Source organism: Scyliorhinus canicula, chromosome 19 (assembly GCF_902713615.1).
Source record: "Scyliorhinus canicula chromosome 19, sScyCan1.1, whole genome shotgun sequence".
NCBI classification, from domain to species: Eukaryota; Metazoa; Chordata; class Chondrichthyes; order Carcharhiniformes; family Scyliorhinidae; genus Scyliorhinus; species Scyliorhinus canicula.
The window spans coordinates 48,142,110-48,161,337 of NC_052164.1; the positions used below are offsets into that span (position 1 = coordinate 48,142,110).

The window sequence follows — 19,228 nt, forward strand, 5'->3', positions numbered from 1 at the left end:
ACCTTCCCTCCATACCAGGCAACATCCTAGTAAATCTCCTCTGAACCCTTTCCAAAGCTTCCACATCCTTCCTATAATGTGGTGACCAGAACTGCACGCAGTACTCCAGGTGCGGCCGCACCAGAGTTATGTACAGCTGCAGCATGACCTTGTGGCTCCGAAACTCAATCCCCCTACTGATAAAGGCTAGCACACCATATGCCTTCTTAACAGCCCTATTAACCTGGGTGGCAACTTTCAGGGATTTATGTACCTGGATGCCGAGATCTCTGTTCATCTACACTACCAAGAATCTTGCCATTAGCCCAGTACTCTGCATTCCTGTTACTCCTTCCAAAGTGAACCACCTCACACTTTTCCGCATTAAACTCCATCTGCCACCTCTCAGCCCAGCTCTGCAGCTTATCTATGTCTCTCTGTATCCTATAACATCCTTCAGCACTATCCACAACTCCACCGACCTTCGTGTCATCTGCAAATTTACTAACCCATCCTTCTACACCCTCTTCCAGGTCATTTATAAAAATGACAAACGGCAGTGGCCCCAAAACAGATCCTTGCGGTACGCCACTAGTAACTGAACTCCAGGATGAACATTTACCATCAACCACCACCCTCTGTCTTCTTTCAGCTAGCCAATTACTGATCCAAACCGCTAAATCACCTTCAATTCCATACTTCCTTATTTTCTGCAATAGCCTACTGTGGGGAACCTTATCAAACGCCTTACTGAAATCCATATACACCACATCAACAGCTTTACCCTGATCCACCTGTTTGGTCACCTTCTCAAAAAACTCAATAAGGTTTGTGAGACATGACCTACCCTTCACAAAACCGTGTTGAGTATCGCTAATCAACTTGATCTTTTCAAGATGATTATAAACCCTATCTCTTATAACCTTTTCCAACATTTACCCACAACCGAAGTAAGGCTCACAGGTCTATAATTACCAGGGTTGTCTCTACTCCCCTTCTTGAACAAGGGGACAACATTTGCTATCCTCCAGTCTTCCGGCACTATTCCTGTCGACAAAGACGACATAAAGATCAAGGACAAAGGCTCTGCAATCTCCTCCCTGGCTTCCCAGAGAATCCTAGGATAAATCCCATCTGGCCCAGGGGACTTATCTATTTTGACATTTTCTAAAATTGCTAACACCTCCTCCTTTTGAACCTCAATTCCGTCTAGCCTGGTCGACTGAACCTGAGTGTTCTCCTCGACAACATTGTCTTTCTCCGGTGTAAACACTGACGAAAAATATCCATTTAATGCTTCCCCTATCTCCTCTGATTCCACATACAACTTTCCACTACTATCCTTGATTGGCCCTAATCTTACTCTAGTCATTCTTTTGTTCCTGATATACCTATAGAAAGCCTTAGGGTTTTCCTTGATCCTATCCGCCAACGACTTTTCGTGTCCTCTCCTCGCTCTTCTTAACTCTCCCTTTAGGTCCTTCCTGCCTAACTTGTAACTCACAAGTGCCCTAACTGAGCCTTCATGTCTCATCCTAACATAAGCCTTCTTCTTCCTCTTGACAAATGCTTCAACTTCCTTATTAAACCACGGTTCCCTTGCTCGACAACTTCCTCCCTGCCTGACAGGTACATACTTATCAAGGACACGCAGTAGCTGTTCCTTGAAAAAGCTCCACATTTCGATTGTACCCATCCCCTGCAGTTTCCTTCCCCATCCTATACATCCTAAATCTTGCCGAATAGCATCATAATTGCCTTTCCCCCAGCTATAATTCTTGCCTTGCGGTATATACCTATCCCTGCCCATTGCTAAAGTAAACATAACCGAGTTGTGATCACTATCACCAAAGTGCTCACCTACATCTAAATCTAACATCTGGCCGGGTTCATTACCCAGTACCAAATCCAATGTGGCCTCGCCCCTTGTTGGCCTGTCCACATACTGTGTCAGAAAACCCTCCTGCACACACTGCACAAAAACTGACCCATCTATAGTACTCGAACTATAGTATTTCCAGTCAATATTTGGAACGTTAAAGTCCCCCATAACAACTACCCTGTTACTCTCGCTCCTGTCAAGAATCATCTTTGCAATCCTTTCCTCTACATCTCTGGAACTATTCGGAGGTCTATAGACAACTCCCAACAGGGTGACCTCTCCTCTACTGTTCCTAACCTCGGCCCATACTGCCTCAGTAGACGAGTCCTCAAGCGTCCTTTCTACTGCCGTAATACTTTCCTTGATTAACAATGCCACACCCCCCCTCTTTTACCATCTTCTCTGTTCTTACAGAAACATCTAAATCCTGGAACCTGCAACAACCATTCCTGTCCCTGCTCTACCCATGTCTCCGAAATCGCCACAACATCGAGATCCCAGGTACCAACCCATGCTGCAAGCTCACCCACCTTATTCCGGATGCTCCTGGCGTTGAAGTAGACACACTTCAAACCAGCGTCCTGCTTGCCGGTGCCCTCTTTCGAACTTTTAACCCTATCCCTGACCTCACTACTCTCAACATCCTGTACACTGGGACTACAATTTAGGTTCCCATCCCCCTGCTGAATTAGTTTAAACCCCCCCGAAGAGCACTAGCAAATCTTTAAGAGGGCAGTGACGAGTTTTAGGTGCCTGGGGGTGCAGGTGGCCAGGGGTTGGGGGACTCTCCACAAGCTTAATTTTACCAGGCTTGTGGCGCAGATGGAGGAGGAATTCAAAAGGTGGGACATGGTACCGCTATCATTGGCAGGGTAGAGTGCAGTCCGTCAAAATGACGGTACTCCCGAAGTTCTTGTTTCGTTTTCAGTGTTTGCCCATCTTTATCCCTAGGGCCTTTTTTAGGAGGGTGACTAGCAGCATCATGAGCTTTGTTTGGTTGCATGGGACCCCGAGGGTGAAAAGGGTCTTCTTGGAGTGGGGTAGAGATGGTGGGGGGCTGGCGCTACCCAATTTCTCGGGGTATTATTGAGCGGCTAATGTGTCGATGGTGCGTAAGTGGGTGGTGGAGGGGGAGGGGGGCAGCATGAAAACGGTTGGAGATGGCGTCCTGTGGAGGCACAAGCCTGGGGGACCTGGTAACGGCGCCGTTGCCGCTCCCTCCTACGAGGTACACCACGAGTCCGGTGGTGGCGGCTACCCTCAAGATTTGGGGGCAGTGGAGGCGACATAGGGGGGAAGGGGGGGGCTCGATGGAGGCTCCGCTGAGGGGGAACCATCGGTTCGTCCCAGGGAACATTGATGGGGGGTTCCAGGGTTTGCACAGAGCGGGCATCAGACAGCTGAGGGACCTGTTCATTGATGGGAGGTTTGCGAGCCTGGGGGAGTTGGAGGAGAAATTTGGGCTCCCCCGGGGAACATGTCCAGGTATCTGCAGGTAAAGGCATTTGCTAAGCGGCAGGTGGAGGGATTCCCTTTGCTTCCCGCGAGGGGGGGTGAGTGACAGGGTGCTTTTGGGGGTCTGGGTCAGGGATGGGAAGATATCTGATATCTACAAGGTAATGCAGGAGGTGGAGGAGGCGTCAGTAGAGGAGCTAAAGGCTAAGTGGGAGGGGGAACTGGGGGGAACAGATCAAAGATGGGACATGGGCTGGTGCCCTGGAGAGGGTTAACTCTTCCTCCTCATGTGCGCGGCTTAGCCTCATCCAATTCAAGGTGCTGCACCGGGCCCACATGTCCGGGTCTAGGATGAGTAGGTTCTTTGAGGGCGAAGACAGGTGTGTCAGGTGTTCAGGAGTCCACCGAACAATTGCCCATATGTCCTGGGTATGCCCGGCACTGGAGGAGTTCTGGAAGGGGGTGGCGAGGACGGTGTCGAGGGTGGTAGGATCCAGGGTCAAGCCAGGCTGGGGACTCGCGATTTTTGGAGTTGGGGTGGAGCCGGGAGTGCAGGAGGCGAAAGAGGCCGGTAGGCTGGCCTTTGCGTCCCTAGTAGCCCGGCGGAGGATCTTGCTACAGTGTTGCTACGGTCTTGGGGGTGTTACATTTATTATGGTGTTTTATTGTTTTTTTTTACATAGAATTTACAGTGGAGAAGGAGGCCATTTGGCCCATCGAGTCTGCACCGGCTCTTGGAAAGAGCACCCTACCGAAGGTCAACACCTCCACCCTATCCCCATAACCCAGTAGCCCCACCCAACACTAAGGGCGCAATTTTGGACGCTAAGGGCAATTTATCATGGCCAATCCACCTAACCTGCACATCTTTGGACTGTGGGAGGAAACCGGAGTACCCGGAGGAAACCCACGCACACACGGGGAGGATGTGCAGACTCCGCACAGACAGTGACCCAAGCCGGAATCGAACCTGGGACCCTGGAGCTGTGAAGCAGTTGTGCTATCCACAATGCTACCGTGCTGCCCTTGTTATTGTTTGTTGTTATATTTTCTGTAAAAAATTTCAATAAAAATTATTTTTTAAAAAAAATGATGGCATCTGGCTGGCCTTTGGGAGCCTTGTCAGTCCCATGTCTGTACGCTATGAGACCTTCCACCTGGATGAATCCAGCCATGGCAGCGAAACCCCAGCTCTCTCGGCCAGACTGCTCACAGCAGTTGTAAAGCTGATGAACTCTGAATAATGCATATTGTCACCACTGTGATGTATGGCTGTTTGGGAGATGCTGCATATGTGTCTGGAATGAACATGAGGCTGGAAGCTTCGGGGCCAACGTGACCTTGAGAGCCACTGCCACCATCGTGCAGATTGCCAGCAGACTCTCAGGACTGGGCACTGTCTTCAGTGACACTGACTCACTGACATCAGGAAGTAGATCATTTGTTGTCTGTCCCTACTGGACATTGTATGTTGATCATTCTAGCCTTGGAACGATTACTGAGATGTTGGTATGCTCAATCAGTAACTGGTTTATTCTCTACAACTCAGCTAACCATGACCAGAGGTTGCACTGCTGAAGCCATGAACATCTCCCTCCCCTCTCATCTTCATATGTCATCTTATATCATCATTATGGGAGATGCTATTTGCACAATTCTGAGTATTCACCCTTACCAACACTAATCCTAGTCCCAGCTTTATTGTTGGCCACTTGGGATCTGTTCTGTGTTAGGCATATCTTAATAATAATATTATAATAATCTTTAGAGTGTCACAAATAGGCTTACATTAACACAGCAATGAAGTTACTATGAACATCCCTTAGTCGCTCCACTCTGGCGCCTGTTTGGGTGCACAGAGGGAGAATTCAGACTGTCCAATTCATCTAACAAGTACATACTTCGGGACATGTGAGAGGAAACCGGTGCACCTGGAGGGAACCCACGCAGAAACAGGGAGAACATGCAGTCTTCGCACAGGCAGTGACAGCCCCCCCCCCCCCCCCCCCCCCCCCCCCGCCACCCTGTGCATCTTCACAACAAAGCTCGCATCTATTTAAAGTTATAAGGCACAAGAGTAAGTAAAAAATTCACTGTTGGGGTGAAAAATTGAGGCTGATTGCTAAATGTGAGTAAAGCAAAGTGGCTGAAAAGAAGAGTCAACTTATATGCGGAGCTTGTTCGGATGAGTTCGGCAGGTACAGCAGGCGGTAAAGAAGACAAATGGTTTTAAGGCCTTCATTGCGAGAGGATTCGAGTACAGGAGCATGGATGTCTTGCTGCAAATATACAGGGCCTCGGTGAGGCCCACACCTGGAATATTGTGTGCATTTTTGCTCTCCTTATCTGAGGAAGGATGTACTGGCACTAGAGGGAGTGCGGAGATTTACCAGACTGATTCCTGCGATGGTGGGACTGATGCATGAGGAGAGATTGAGTTGGTTAGAATTGTATTCACTGGAGTTCAGAAGAATGAGGGAGGTTCTCATAGAAACCTATAAAATTCTAACAGAACTAGACAGGTGCAAGATGTTTCCAATAGTGGGGGTGTCCAGGAGAAGGGGTCACAGTCTGAGGAAACAGTGTAGACTATTTAGGCCTGAGATGAGGAGAAATTCTCTCATCCAGAGATTGGTAAGCCTGTGGAATTTGTTAACACAGAAAGTAGTTAAGATCAAAGCATTGCATGTTTTCAAGAAGGGGTTAGATCCAGCATTTGGGGCAAAGGGGATCAAAAGATATGGGGTGAAAGCAGGATCAGGTTATTGAGTTGGATAATCAGCTATGATAATGAATGGCGGAGATGCCTCAAAGGGCCGAATGGCCTCCTCCTTCTATTTTCTATGTTTAATGTGAAAACAAGGGCAGAACTCTCAGTTTCTGCGGGTAAGTGCCGACACCGGTGTGGGACCCCTGGTACTTCATGACCGGAGAATCCAGCCCATGATTTTTGAGGCCGAAAATGTCCTATAATGCCGTGACAACAAATACAATGGTAATACTGGTTATACTATCATTCAATTGCTCATTTTGAAATTGTGAGTCGCGTTCCCTGGGTGGATGTCCACCCAGGTGACATTGCGTCTCGGTGTGACCATGGACCCCAAACTGACCCAACAGTATCCTCCGTGATGTTATAACCCCCACTCCCTCTCCTGCGCATCCCCTGTCTGATTGTTTTCATTTTCAAACCCTGGCTCCTCTGTCAGATGTTCACGTTCGAAAACCATGGCCTAAAACGTAGCTGCCATTAAATCAGCAAATAAGCATTCACTTGCTAATCAACAAGAAATGTTTCTCACAAAATTCTATCCGAGGCACATGCCTCTTGTAATTCTCAGTCTTACTGGTTCAAAGGCAGGAAAGGAAACAAATGATATAATTGTCGCTAAGAACAACTCAGAACGGGGAAGGCTGATACACGTTTGAAATTTTTATTGCTTACAGTGTTTGAATAATCAAATTAAAGTAAATATCAATAATTTCCCATTTGAATTTATATTTTAAAAAGCTCCCGAGCATTTTGAGGGAGGTTGTGTGTTACCAACATCATAATTGTCAATTTCAGCTCTGGGCTTTGGGGTTTAGTCCCAGCCAGGCGGCTGACTGGATATTTGCCTCCTGTCCAACTGGTTCCAATGGGAGGCAACTGGCCCAAGCAGCAGGGAATTGATAGCACAGCCGTACCTTCAGATTGACATAAATTCAATAAGAATTTCTGTTTTGAGTGACAGAGAGCAATGTCCCAACGGCCGAATAAATGGCCAAGATCTAAATGGGAGAAGAGTGAGCTGATGAACACATACGCAGACATGCATGGATGGTTTATTGATTAAAGCCACATTAAAATGTTATCTTTACACCAGTGCCACACTGAGATACTGCAAATTGTCCAAACCACAATACCCCTGAGTAACAACTTATCAAATTCCCACGCTTCAACTAAGTGTCATCCATACTCCCTTCTCTGCACTGATGCTGTCAGACCTGCTGAGATGGTTCAGCGTTTTCTGTTTTTTGGTATCAAATTTATTGTCCTATTTCATTAATTTAATGCTATGCAGCTATATTCCATACGGGAGATACATGTTTACAATATCAAGAGAAATGGCACACTGGAGAACTGCTGATCTACAGATACTGAATGAATGCAAGGCTTTGTGCATATGAGTCTTCACATCATGATTTCCTGATCTGGACTAAGATGTCAGTTGGACACAACGAATCAAGACTTGACCCTTCCCGACAGACAAAGAGGACAAATTGAAGGATTAGCTATTTTTTACACAACTCCCAAAAGCTGTCACAGAGGCGGCAGATAGCCCGCCTACTCTCTGGGTCAGAGGTTATGGTGTGATTTATGGGATGCATGGACAGAAAGAGAGAGGCGAAAAGCAATGTAATTTTTTTTTTTTAAAAACAGATTCACAAAAGGAATTGGCACGTATTTCCGGTTGAACTGCATGCTGCTACGATCCAGGTATAAAGACACAAGTAGCTTCAAAATGTTTGCCGGCTTTTTGTCACCACATCTGCTTCACGCTCTTTCATGGATTTACATGGAGTATTCGCAGTGGTGTGAAATTTATACCTGGGCTGAACAATGGATAGAGTGTCTCTGTGAAAGTATCTTTGAATGTATACATAAGGTTCATTTTGTCAGCATTATAAAAGGACACTTGTCCAGCTTCATAGTCGAGGTAAATTCCGATTTTCTTGGGCTTAAACCCCGAAAAGATTACCACATGGGGCACCGAGTTGGCCACGTAGTGCCTGCCTTTTTTCTCCAAAGTCCACAAGCCATCTTGAGGCGCGAGAGAGATTGGGGCCTTGCGTTGCACAGACTGTTTGGTCACCCCTAAGACCCAGTCAGCCTTGCACCCCACAAAGACTTCCCAGTAGTGTACTCCTGATGAGAACCCTTGCTTGGCCAGAACGAAGGGATAGACACTGAATCGTGATGTTTTTGAAGGCGGTTTCTTCAGATTGTGACTGTACGTGACACTGGTCATGTTGTTGAAGATCAGAAGGTTCCAATGCGCGCTGTCTGAATCTAGGCTCAAAGAGGCTACAAAGGAACAGAACATATTCAATCAAAGAGGGGAAGTGAGTCAATTCATTGAATTTACATTTTGGAATTTATCCAATTCAAGAGGTTTGAGGCTGTCTGAGATGCCCTTAATTACAACTCGAGAGAGATGATTGGTAATACTAAGGCTTTAATTAGCAGAGAACCAGACAGCTACCGAGAAGTGTGCTCACTGCACAGGGCCCACTGAACATTACCTTATATATGGCTCCCTGGAGGGGTGGAGCCGGGGGCGGAGTTCCTCAGGGTTCCAAACCCGGTCTTAAAGGGATCATTACATTAAAGGTGCAGTAATCATTCATCACACTGTCTTTAATTATTCTTATAGATCTACAAAACACCCATGTGCCTCAAGTTACACTCTAGCTTTACATTAAATATGAGCCATCACATATAAGGTTATTTCAGATTCCACAAATTCACAAACTCAGGCATTTCTTAACATCAGCTTTCCTGTTACAAAAAATATATGTTCCTCCCTTTCTGAAGTCTTTGGTCTGGAATTCTGCTGTTCCCTTTGCCAAAATGTATTTACATTGACCAGTAGGATGTGTGTTCGAGGTACTCAGAGGGACCGAGTTGATCCGAGCTACTTTCCCGATATATTTCACAATCTGCCTGTGCTGTCAGCCAACCATCCGACTTTTGTGCCAAGTTTTAAGTTTGACTTGCATGTAATCTAGTCCAAATGATGGCTAACAGACATCGCACACCCCTGGGATACATCATTTTGAGCTTTTATCGTGATCAGCATACCATTGATTTTCATGTTAAATTTGAAAGTGGCCTATTCCAATCGCAAGCAAGAATCTTAATCTCAAATAAAGCCAATCACATAAGGTTAATTGGGTAAGTATTCAAAATGATGTGGAAGTAAATGAACAGTGAGAAACACTTTAAAAAAAATTCAAGATCTTCAACAAGAATACATTTGATTGGAAAACCTCAATGAAATGAAAATGAAATGAAAATCGCTTATTGTCACAAGTAGGCTTCAAATGAAGTTACTGTGAAAAGCCCCTAGTCGCCATATTCTGGCGCTTGTTCGGGGAGACTGTTACGGGAATCGAACCGTGCTGCTGGCCTGCCTTGGTCTGCTTTAAAAGCCAGCTATTTAGCCCTGTGCTAAACCAGCCTCAATGGGAAATACACTCGCTCAGGATGTTAATCATCATAGAATCTCTACAGTGCAGAAGGAGACCATTCGGCCCATCGAGTCTGCACCGACCCTCCAAAGGAGCACACCCCATCCATCCCAGTCTATCTGCACACTAAGGGTAATTATGGCTAATCCAACTAATTTGCACATCTTTGGACTGTGGGAGAAAACTGGAGTACCTGGAGGTAACCCATGCAGAATTGGGAAGAACGTGCAAACTCTGGACAGATAGTCAGCCTTGAATCAAACCCAGGTCCCTGGAGCTGTGAGGCAGCAGTGCGAACCACTGTGCCACCGCGCCTTCCCAGGGTAAGGATAGGTGTAGATCAAACGGAGAGGTTTACAATTTTGTTTTAAAAAAACGTAGTAGAGGTCTGAATGGGAGCGTTTTAGAAACCCACAAAATGTCACCAAAAAGATAATAAAAAGGGAAAAATTGGAACATGATAGAAAACTTGCCAGAAATATAAAAACATATGTAAGATAGTTTATAAGTACAGAAAAAGGAAGAGAGTAGTTAAAGTAAATGTTGGTTCCTAGAAGCAGAGACAGGTGAAATCATCATGGAGAATGAGGAAATGGCAAAGTGAACAAATATTTTTGTGAAATGTTATTTTACCATACCAGAAACAGGCAGTAATCCAGGAGCTAAAAAGAGAGGAGGAGTAAAGGAAATTAATATCAGAAGAGAAAAAGTATTGGAGAAATTTAAGATAAATCCCATGGATCTGATGCCCGCAATCTTAATGTTCTAAAAGTGACAGCTGCAGAGGTAATGGATGGGGTTCTCCATCCCAGGACGCCCGGATCGCATTCCCTGATGCGACAGAGAATTGAGCATGTGTTTCAAGGTAGCACAGTGGTTAGCACTGTTGCTTCACAGCTCCAGGGTCTCAGGTTCGATTCCGGCTTGGGGCACTGTCTGTGTGGAGTTTGCACATTCTCCCAGGGTTTCCTCCGGATGCTCTGGTTTTCTCCCACAAGTCCCGAAAGACGTGCTGTTAGGTGAATTCTGAATTCTCCCTCTGTGTACCCGAACAGGTGCTGTAGTGTGGTGACTAAGGGCTTTTCACAATAACTTCATTGCAGTGTTAATATTAGCCTACTTGTGACAATAATAAAGATTATTATTATTACTGTTGTTTTAAAAAATATCAGGATTGACACCTGGCACCAACCCAATTGCGATGTTCCGACACCCGTCAGTGCGGGCACAAGGCCCATGCCACATGCCAGCGGGAGAGACTCACTATAGTGTCCTTAATAATGTGTTCCACATTTTCCTGTGACAGAGGTTAAACTAACTGGCCTTTAGCTTCCTGCTTTATTGCTTCCCCCCTTTCTTGAATATAGAAGTCGCAGTGGCCAGAATTCTCCGGTCATTGCGATTCATGTTTCCTGCCGGCAGTGCACCAGCACCGGGGGTTTCCCGGTGGCTTCCCGGCGGTGTGGTGTGGTTACAATGGGAAATCCCACTGACAAGCGGCAGGAGGATAGAATCCCGCCATCAACGAACAGCATCACTGAGAAACACGCGGCTGGGGGAACGGAGAATCCCGCATTTTCCAATTTGATGAGGCCTTTCAGGATTCTAGCAAACTTTGGAAAATCAAAACCAATGTTATCTTCTATTTCAGCAGCCACTTCTTTTAAGACCCTGGGATGAAGTCTGTCAGGACCTGGGGATTTGTCAGCCAATCATTTTCTTGGTATCCTTTCCCCAGTAATTGTAGGTGTTTTAAATTCCCTCCTCCCTTTCACCTCCTGGTTCATCATTACTTCTGGGATCTTATTTGTATTCTCCACATTGAAGATGGACAAAAAATAAGAGGTCAACTCATCCGCCAATTCCTTTTTTTCCATTATTAATTTCCCAGGCTCACTCTCCACAAGACCAATGCTCACCTTACTTACTGTAGGTACTTTATTTTTCCTTAAATACCTGTAAAAACTCTTACTATCTGTTTCCGTATTTCAAGCTAGCTTTCTCTCATACTCTAATATCTTGAAGTGGAAGGGATGTTGGTGCTAACGGTGCTGGGTTTGACCAGGGGGGATGGATAGTGTATACAGGAGGTAGAGGGAAGTGGGGCTGGTCAAGGTGAGAGATTTGTATTTGGAGAAGGGGTCTGGAGGAGCTAATGGAGAGGGTAGAGCTGCCAAGGAGAAGTGTGTTCAGGTACCTGCAGGTTAGGCACTTTGCGCGAAAGGCCTGGAGGGGGTTCCCTAGGTTGCCGGAATACACCCTGCTGGAGCTTCTGCTGCTTCCAGATATGGAAGGAGAGGGAAGAATTGGGGATACATACAAGTGGCTGGGGGAGCTGGGAGGCAAGCGGCTTGTGAGGATCAAGGAGAAATGGGAAGCAGAGTTGGGAGGAGAGATCAATTGAGGAGTATGGAGTGCGGCACTGCATGGGGTAAACGGGACCACCACTTGTGCAAGGATGATCCTGATACAGTTTAAGATGGTGCACAGGGTGCATACGACTCAGGAGAGAATGAGTGGGTTCTTTCAGGCGGTAGCAGATGAGTGTGAGAGGTGTGGGCGGGGGCCAGTGAATCACGCGCACATGTTTTGGTGTTGCGAAAAACTGGGAAGATTCTGGGCGGGAGTGTTCGAGGTTTTAGCCAGGATAGTGGAGGAGGAAGTGGACCCAAACCCTATGGGTTATTTGGGGTTTCAGAGAAGCCGGAGCTCATGGAGAGGAGGAAGGCTGATGTTGTGGCCTTCGCCTCTCTGAATACACGGCAGCAAATTTTGCTGGAGTAGCGGTCGGCATTGCCACCAGGGGTAGTGGCTTGGTTGGGTGACCTGTACGATTTCCTGTGGTTCGAGAAGATAAAGTATAAGTTAAGGGGCTCAGCAGGGAGGTTTGGGAAAAGGTGGGGGATGTTTGTGACTGTGTTTGAGGAGCTGTTTTTCGCGGGGGGGGGGGGGGGGGGGGGTGACAAAGGGGGAAAATCTGTACAGACTGTATAGTTGATTGTTGGGAAGTCTGTTTTCCAGGGTGTTTATTTGCTGTAACCTGTTTTGATGCATGTTTGTGATAAAATACATTTAAAGGAACCCTCTAATTTCTCCCTCATTATTTTTCTAGTCATTCTTTGTTGTTTTTTATATTATAGAACATAGAACATAGAAAAATACAGCACAGAACAGGCCCTTCAGCCCACGATGTTGTGCTGAACATTTGTCCTAGATTAATCATAGATTATCATAGAATTTACAGTGCAGAAGGAGGCCACTCGGCCCATTGAGTCTGCACCGGCTCTTGGAAAGAGCACCCTACCCAAGGTCAACACCTCCACCCTATCCCCATAACCCAGCAACCCCACCCAACACTAAGGCCAATTTTGGACACTAAGGGAAATTTATCATGGCCAATCCACCTAACCTGCACATCTTTGGACTGTGGGAGGAAACCGGAGCAACCGGAGGAAACCCACGCACACACGGGGAGGATGTGCAGACTCCGCACAGACAGTGACCCAAGCCGGAATCGAACCTAGGACCCTGGAGCTGTGAAGCAGTTGTGCTATCCACAATGCTACCGTGCTGCCCTGAAGAACAAATTAATCTACACTCCATCATTCTACCATAATCCATGTACCTATCCAATAGCCGCTTGAAGGTCCCTAATGTTTCCGACTCAACTACTTCCACAGGCAGTGCATTCCATGCCCCCACTACTCTCTGGCTAAAGAACCTACCTCTGACATCCCTCCTATATCTTCCACCATTCAGCTTAAATTTATGTCCCCTTGTAATAGTTTGTTCCACCCGGGGAAATAGTCTCTGACTGTCTACTCTATCTATTCCCCTGATCATCTTATAAACCTCTATCAAGTCGCCCCACATCCTTCTCCGTTCTAATGAGAACGGAGAAGGATGTCCAATTTTCTGACCTGCCCCTAATCTTCATGGAGTTGTGTGCTTTTTCATTCAATTTGATACTATCTTTAACTTCCTTAGATAGCCTTAGATAGCATGTCCTTCTCCTAGTCTTTCTTTCTCACTGTAATGCATCTTTGCTGAGAGTTATGAATTAGCTCCTTAAATATCTGCCACTGCATCTCTACTAACTATCCCTTAACTAACTTCCCAGTTCACCTGATCCAGCTGTCTTCATACTCTCAACATAGTCCTTATTTAAGTTTAAGGCACTAATCTTAGACCCACTCTTTACTCTCTCAAACTGAATGTGAAATTAAATAAGTCATTCAAATCATTCAATAATTCAAATGACAATAAATACTGACCCTCCACAACTGCTTTCTTGACTCTGTCTGAAAGTTTTGCTTTTCTTAGTCCATCAACTACTGTGAGCTTCCCTGGCAATTGCCCTTGAGATGATGGTGGTGAGCTGCTTTCTTGAACAGCTGCAGTCCACGTGGTCACTCACCATCCTGACTTGGAAATATATCACTATTCCTTCAGTGTCATTGGGTCAAATTCCTAGAACTTCTTTCCTCCCATCACTGTGGGTGTACCTACACCATAATGACTGCAACAGTTCAAGGAGGCAGCTCACCAGCACTTGCTCGAGGGCAATTAGGGTTGGGCAATAAATGCTGGCCTAGCCAGTGATACCCATATGCCACATTTAAAAAAATGTGATCCAGTTATACCCACAGTGATTGAATTTCAGGCTTTTGACCCAGCAACAGTGCAGGAATGGTGATAGAGTTCCAAGTCAGATTGGTGTGTGACCTGGAGGGGAATTTGCAGATGGTGGTGTTCACATATGCATTTTTGTCCTTGTCCTTGGTGAAAGAGGTTGCAGTTTTGGAAGGGGCCGTTGATGGAGAATTAGCGAGTTACTGTTGTCGATGGTGCACACTGCTGCCACTGTACGTCGGTGATGGTGGAGTGAGCATTTAAGGTTGTAGATGGGTTGTTGATCAAGCAGGACTGTTTCGTCCTGGATGATGTTGAGCTTCTTGAGTGTTGTTGGAGCTGCGCTCATACAGACAGGTTAAGTGGATTGGCAATGCAAAATTGCCCTTAGTGTCCAAAAAAAAAGGTTATGTGGGGTTACTGGGTGTGTTACCAAGGATGGGGTGGAAGTGTGGGGGTAAGTAGTGTGCTCTTTCCATGGGCTGGTGCAGGCTCGATGGGCCAAATGGCCTCCTTCTGCACTGTAAATTCTATGGAAGTCGCCACTTGTCAGAACATGGGTCTCAGGAGAAATGTAGGCCCCTCCAATCGGCCGCACGCCCGAAGATCCGACCACCCTGATCTGTCCCCCGGCTGCCTATAGGGCCCTCCCCGGTGTTCGATTTCCCGCCCCGCCCCCCACCAGGGCGGCCGCAGACTGAGTCCGCAGGAGCCACACGAGCTTCCCGAACGGCGATAAATGGTTAGAACCATGCTGTCGAGAACTCAGCCGGTCGGGAGTGGAGGATCGCAGGGCGGGCCTCTGGCAATGGCCTCCAGCCGCGCGGACACGCCGATTCTCGGGTCCCAGAAAATCGTCAGACCAGCGCCGGGCCCGATTTCAGCGTGAAATTGGATTCTCCGCCCCCACGCCGAACGCAATTTCAGCGCAGGGCTGCAGAGAATCCAGCCCCATGTTCTGAATACCATCAGTGGCAAACAAAATATTATCTCACAAATAATTTTCTCACCTGTATTAAAACCAATCTCCTTGACCATTTTTTTCCAGGAGTTGTACAACATCAGGAATTTATACTTGGCACCATCTATCTTTACTGACACATCCTTGGGGTCAGAAGTTGCCATTCTAATTCTAGAAAAAGGAATTAAAAGTTAAATATTAGAATGACAACTCGGACAAGTCCAAGCAAATTGAAAGACAATCAGTGGAGTTACCTGTCTTGTGTAGATTTCAGTTTCTGGAGAGAAAGAAAATAGAGATATTAATAGATCCATCATCACAATTGGCGATAAACAATCAGGAGGTATTTCCCAGCCTTGCTCAAAGTATTTATAGTTTCATTTTGTTTTTCTATTTTTGATTAAATCTCATTCACCCCTCACGAAACCATTCACTGATTCCACACATTTCTTTTTAACAAGCCCGAAGAAAGTTCTCTTATTAATTTCTCTTTTTTTTGTTAGTGGAGACTTTTATGTTTATGCAATGAATCAATGATCATATTTCACCCAACGTAACAGCACATACTCCCAGCACATACAGCGCGAGGTTTGATACAAAGTAAAGCTCCCTCTTCACTGTCCCGATCAAACACTCCCAGGACAGGTACAGGGCGGGTTAGATACAGAGTAAAGCACCCTTTACACTGTCCCCATCAAACACTCCCAGGACACCTACAGCACAGAATTAGATACAGAGAGTAAAGCTCCCTCTGCACTGTCCTGATCAAACACTCCCAGGACGCATACAGCATGGGGTTAGATACAGAGTAAAGTTCCCTCTACACTGTCCCCACCAAACATTTCCAAGGCAGGTACAGCACAGGGTTAGTTACAGAGTAAAGCTCCCTCTACACTATCCCCACCAGTGAAGCCCACAGGAAACTTGATTTTAACAAATTAATCGAATGTGGGTATCGCTGGCTGGACCAGCATTTATTGCCCAAACTGTATGGCTTGCTGGGCCACTTCAGAAGGCAGTTAAAAGGCAAGCATATTGCTGTGGGTCTGGAGTCACATGTAGACCATCCTGGGTAAAGACGGGTAATGTGAAGGACATTAGTAAACCAGATGGATTTTTACGACAATGGTTTCATCGCCACCAGTAGACATTTAATTCAGAATTTTTATTGAATTCAAGTTTCACCATTATCGGTGGGACTCGAAATGGGTCCCCAGAGCACTACCCTGGGTCTACTATTCAGTGACTATAACACTACGCCACCCTTGATCAAGCCTGATACTGAGCATAACAATCTCAAATATGTATCAGCTTAATTCCCTTTTTGAGTAATGAGGTGATCATCTGATGGGAGTGTTTCCGTTTAGCGGAGTGTTTCTCAGCGCCTGCAGCACCGAGAAAGATCCCGATAATCAATGACACTTTGCTGTTTTATTGGCCTCGGCGAGGAACACCCCGTTGAGGCCACACATACATCATTTCCTGCACCAACTGGGCTCAGCACGCCAGCACACAAAAACTACTCGTGGATCGAGGCACCACTTTTAAACGCAGCCCCGCTCCACTTTACCCAACTTGCCTCTTCTGGGCTCCTCGAACCCCACCTCTTAAGGGCAAGGTGCCCGTGTCTGACCCCGGGCATGGCCAATCTGGCACCTGTGCACCTTGGCACTGCCAGCCTGGCATGGCTCCAGCCACCCTGGAAGTGCCACCCAGGGACCCAGGCAGTGCCCCACCCCCCCCCCCCCAAAGGTGCAATTACACTGGTGCACGTTTGTGTGGACCAGTACTAAACGGCGCTGGTCCAGGCCTCGCTGGGGAGGCCGTTAGTTCCTGGACACCGGGAGAATCCGCTGCAGACATATTTAAATAATACTAATGGCTCAATTAAATATGCTGCTCTGGATCTCACCCAGCGAGGGCAAGATGCAGAGTGCAACATTTCGCAAAGTTTGGTTGAAGCTCGCGTCACGTCTCAAGCATCGCGATTCTCACGAGGAGCCTCTCGTGAGATTCAGCATCCTTGTCACATCACCAAGACAGGTGTTACGAGGCTGGGAAATCTCGCCCGTTATTAGGTTTGTCCGAGATGATATCTAATTTCATTTTAGTGGAAAGTAGAATTCCTGCCGGATCAGAAAAGTTAAAAAGGAAATCACAAAAATACAGCATTGACTAATGATTGATGAAAGACTTGTGTAGGGTTCAGAATGGACTGGCGTGGAATTTCTAACGAACCAGTGTACGGCTCATGACGGGTCTGTGTAGAGCATCTGAGAGAACAGTGTCGAACTTCTGAGGGACCGATGTGGGGTTCCTGAGAGGCCGGTGTGTATTTCCTGAGGGATCGGTGTCAGGCTTTGAGGGACCAGTGTGTGGCTTCTGATGGTCAGGTATCCTGGCTCTGAATCTGTCATTCACCTTTGCCTAGCTGTGGCTGTGAAGTCAAGAAATTTATAAACAACAACCAATCAATATTAAGCCCTAGACTGTTGTTTTGAAATATAATTGGTTTCTCAAGTGAGAGTAGTTCAGCCTGATCAATAGAACACTTACAAACCATCACCTGCCCCCTGGCTAAGGGCAGAGTCCGAGGGGACACTAATGGAAATTGGAACAGTCTCTCCTCCCTGCCTGCTCCAGTATTTGTGGAGCTGCATGCTTGAGGAGTGTGAGGCATGGTTTCTTAATAATGAACTCCCCTACTCCCCACGTGATGATAACTCTGACTTTCATTTGTCTTTTCCCTGACATTATGGGCGCGATCCAATGGTAACGTTACGCTGGAAAAGCAGTTCGCCGTGGTGCAGCGTGGCAGTTAAAAACCGGGAGACCCCACTTCCGGGATCTACTCGGTTTGCAATACCAGGATCTACATCGCAACATCTCGCGAGATCGCGTTGGATGTTGCAATGTAAATCCCGCCCATTGTGGGTGGGATCACTTTTTAGCAAATCTGCAAATTAGAACAAGACAGCAAGCCTCACTCTAATGTGTAGATTCCCGAGGTACCTGAGCCTTTGGGAGTCATCCCCTCTGCCTTGGAGATCTTGGGTGAGTGCTGTTCAGCATTGATGGAATGGAATGGAATGGAATGGAATGGAATGGCATGGCACTCTTGGGGGTCTCCCAAGGGTTGGAGGCCCTCAACTGCATACCCTTTAGGTGGTGCCCTGACACTGTTGGTGCCACCTAGGTGCTAGCGTGGCACTGCTTGGTGCCCAGATGGCACTGCTAGCTGGTAGGGGCACTGCCAGGTTGACTGCCAAGGTGCTAAACTGGAATATTTTGCGTTTGTGTGTATGGGCCCCCTATGTGGGTGTTGGTAGGGTGTGGGAGAGACCTTCCCATAGTGCTTGGGATGCCATTTAAAAATGGTGTCCCGATCTCTTGCTACACTGGGGAATTCTGGCAAGCGGAGCTCCCCACTGTACAAATTAGGGCATTCCCCGTTCAGGCCCCTTATATGTTGTGAGATGTGTTTCTCAGCACAGCAAGCGCCGGGAATCATGTGGCGAAATGCATTGTCTATGGGACTTTGTTCCCTTTTTGGAGACTCATGCCCTATGATTGCAGTTAGGCCACTGGTAACAAAAAGCACCAGCACGCACCTGTATGCACACAACAGTCACAAGAAACAACCAATTTCACATTGAAGAGGTGCAGTTGATAGCGATGTGGCAAGGGTGGGGGTAATATTAGATACATAGATGTCTGCCATGTATCTGACTCGGTATAAAATACCTCACCATTAGGAATATTATGGCATCTTCCTGAGTAAGGTCCTCACTGACTGATTGAATGGTGTCTGATATTGAAGTGGATTCGAAAGCCAGTTGCATGATGATTTCTTCCAGCACTGTGAAGTGCTGCCAAGCGTCACTGTGAAGTTCCTGCATTATGTTCTCCTCTTCCAGTCTCAGGTACTCGTGAAGATGCACAAAGACCCTTCCAATGCGCTGCTCTGTCAGTGATACTTCATCCTAGAGGAAGGGACCACAACACACAGTGTTAACCTGAGGAGGTGGAGGAGGACAAGGAGGCAGAAGTTGCATGAACAAAGGATTGGGGAGGGGTTGAATGCA

At 46.8% G+C, this 19,228-nt stretch overlaps 1 protein-coding gene across 2 annotated transcripts in view; it reads right to left on the bottom strand.

Annotated features, from left to right (window-relative positions):
• Positions 1-6,758: 6,758 nt before the first annotated feature.
• The window catches only part of LOC119954571 (E3 ubiquitin-protein ligase TRIM39-like), a 69,750-nt gene continuing 57,280 nt past the window's right edge, over positions 6,759-19,228 (bottom strand). For both annotated transcript variants that reach the window (XM_038779913.1, XM_038779914.1), the window contains 4 exons: positions 18,893-19,126; positions 15,398-15,420; positions 15,193-15,314; positions 6,759-8,384 (listed from right to left, as the gene is read on the bottom strand). In XM_038779913.1, the coding sequence (XP_038635841.1) occupies positions 7,864-8,384; positions 15,193-15,314; positions 15,398-15,420; positions 18,893-19,126 (900 nt within the window). In that variant the 3' untranslated portion in view covers positions 6,759-7,863. The remainder of the gene's footprint in view (positions 8,385-15,192; positions 15,315-15,397; positions 15,421-18,892; positions 19,127-19,228) is intronic.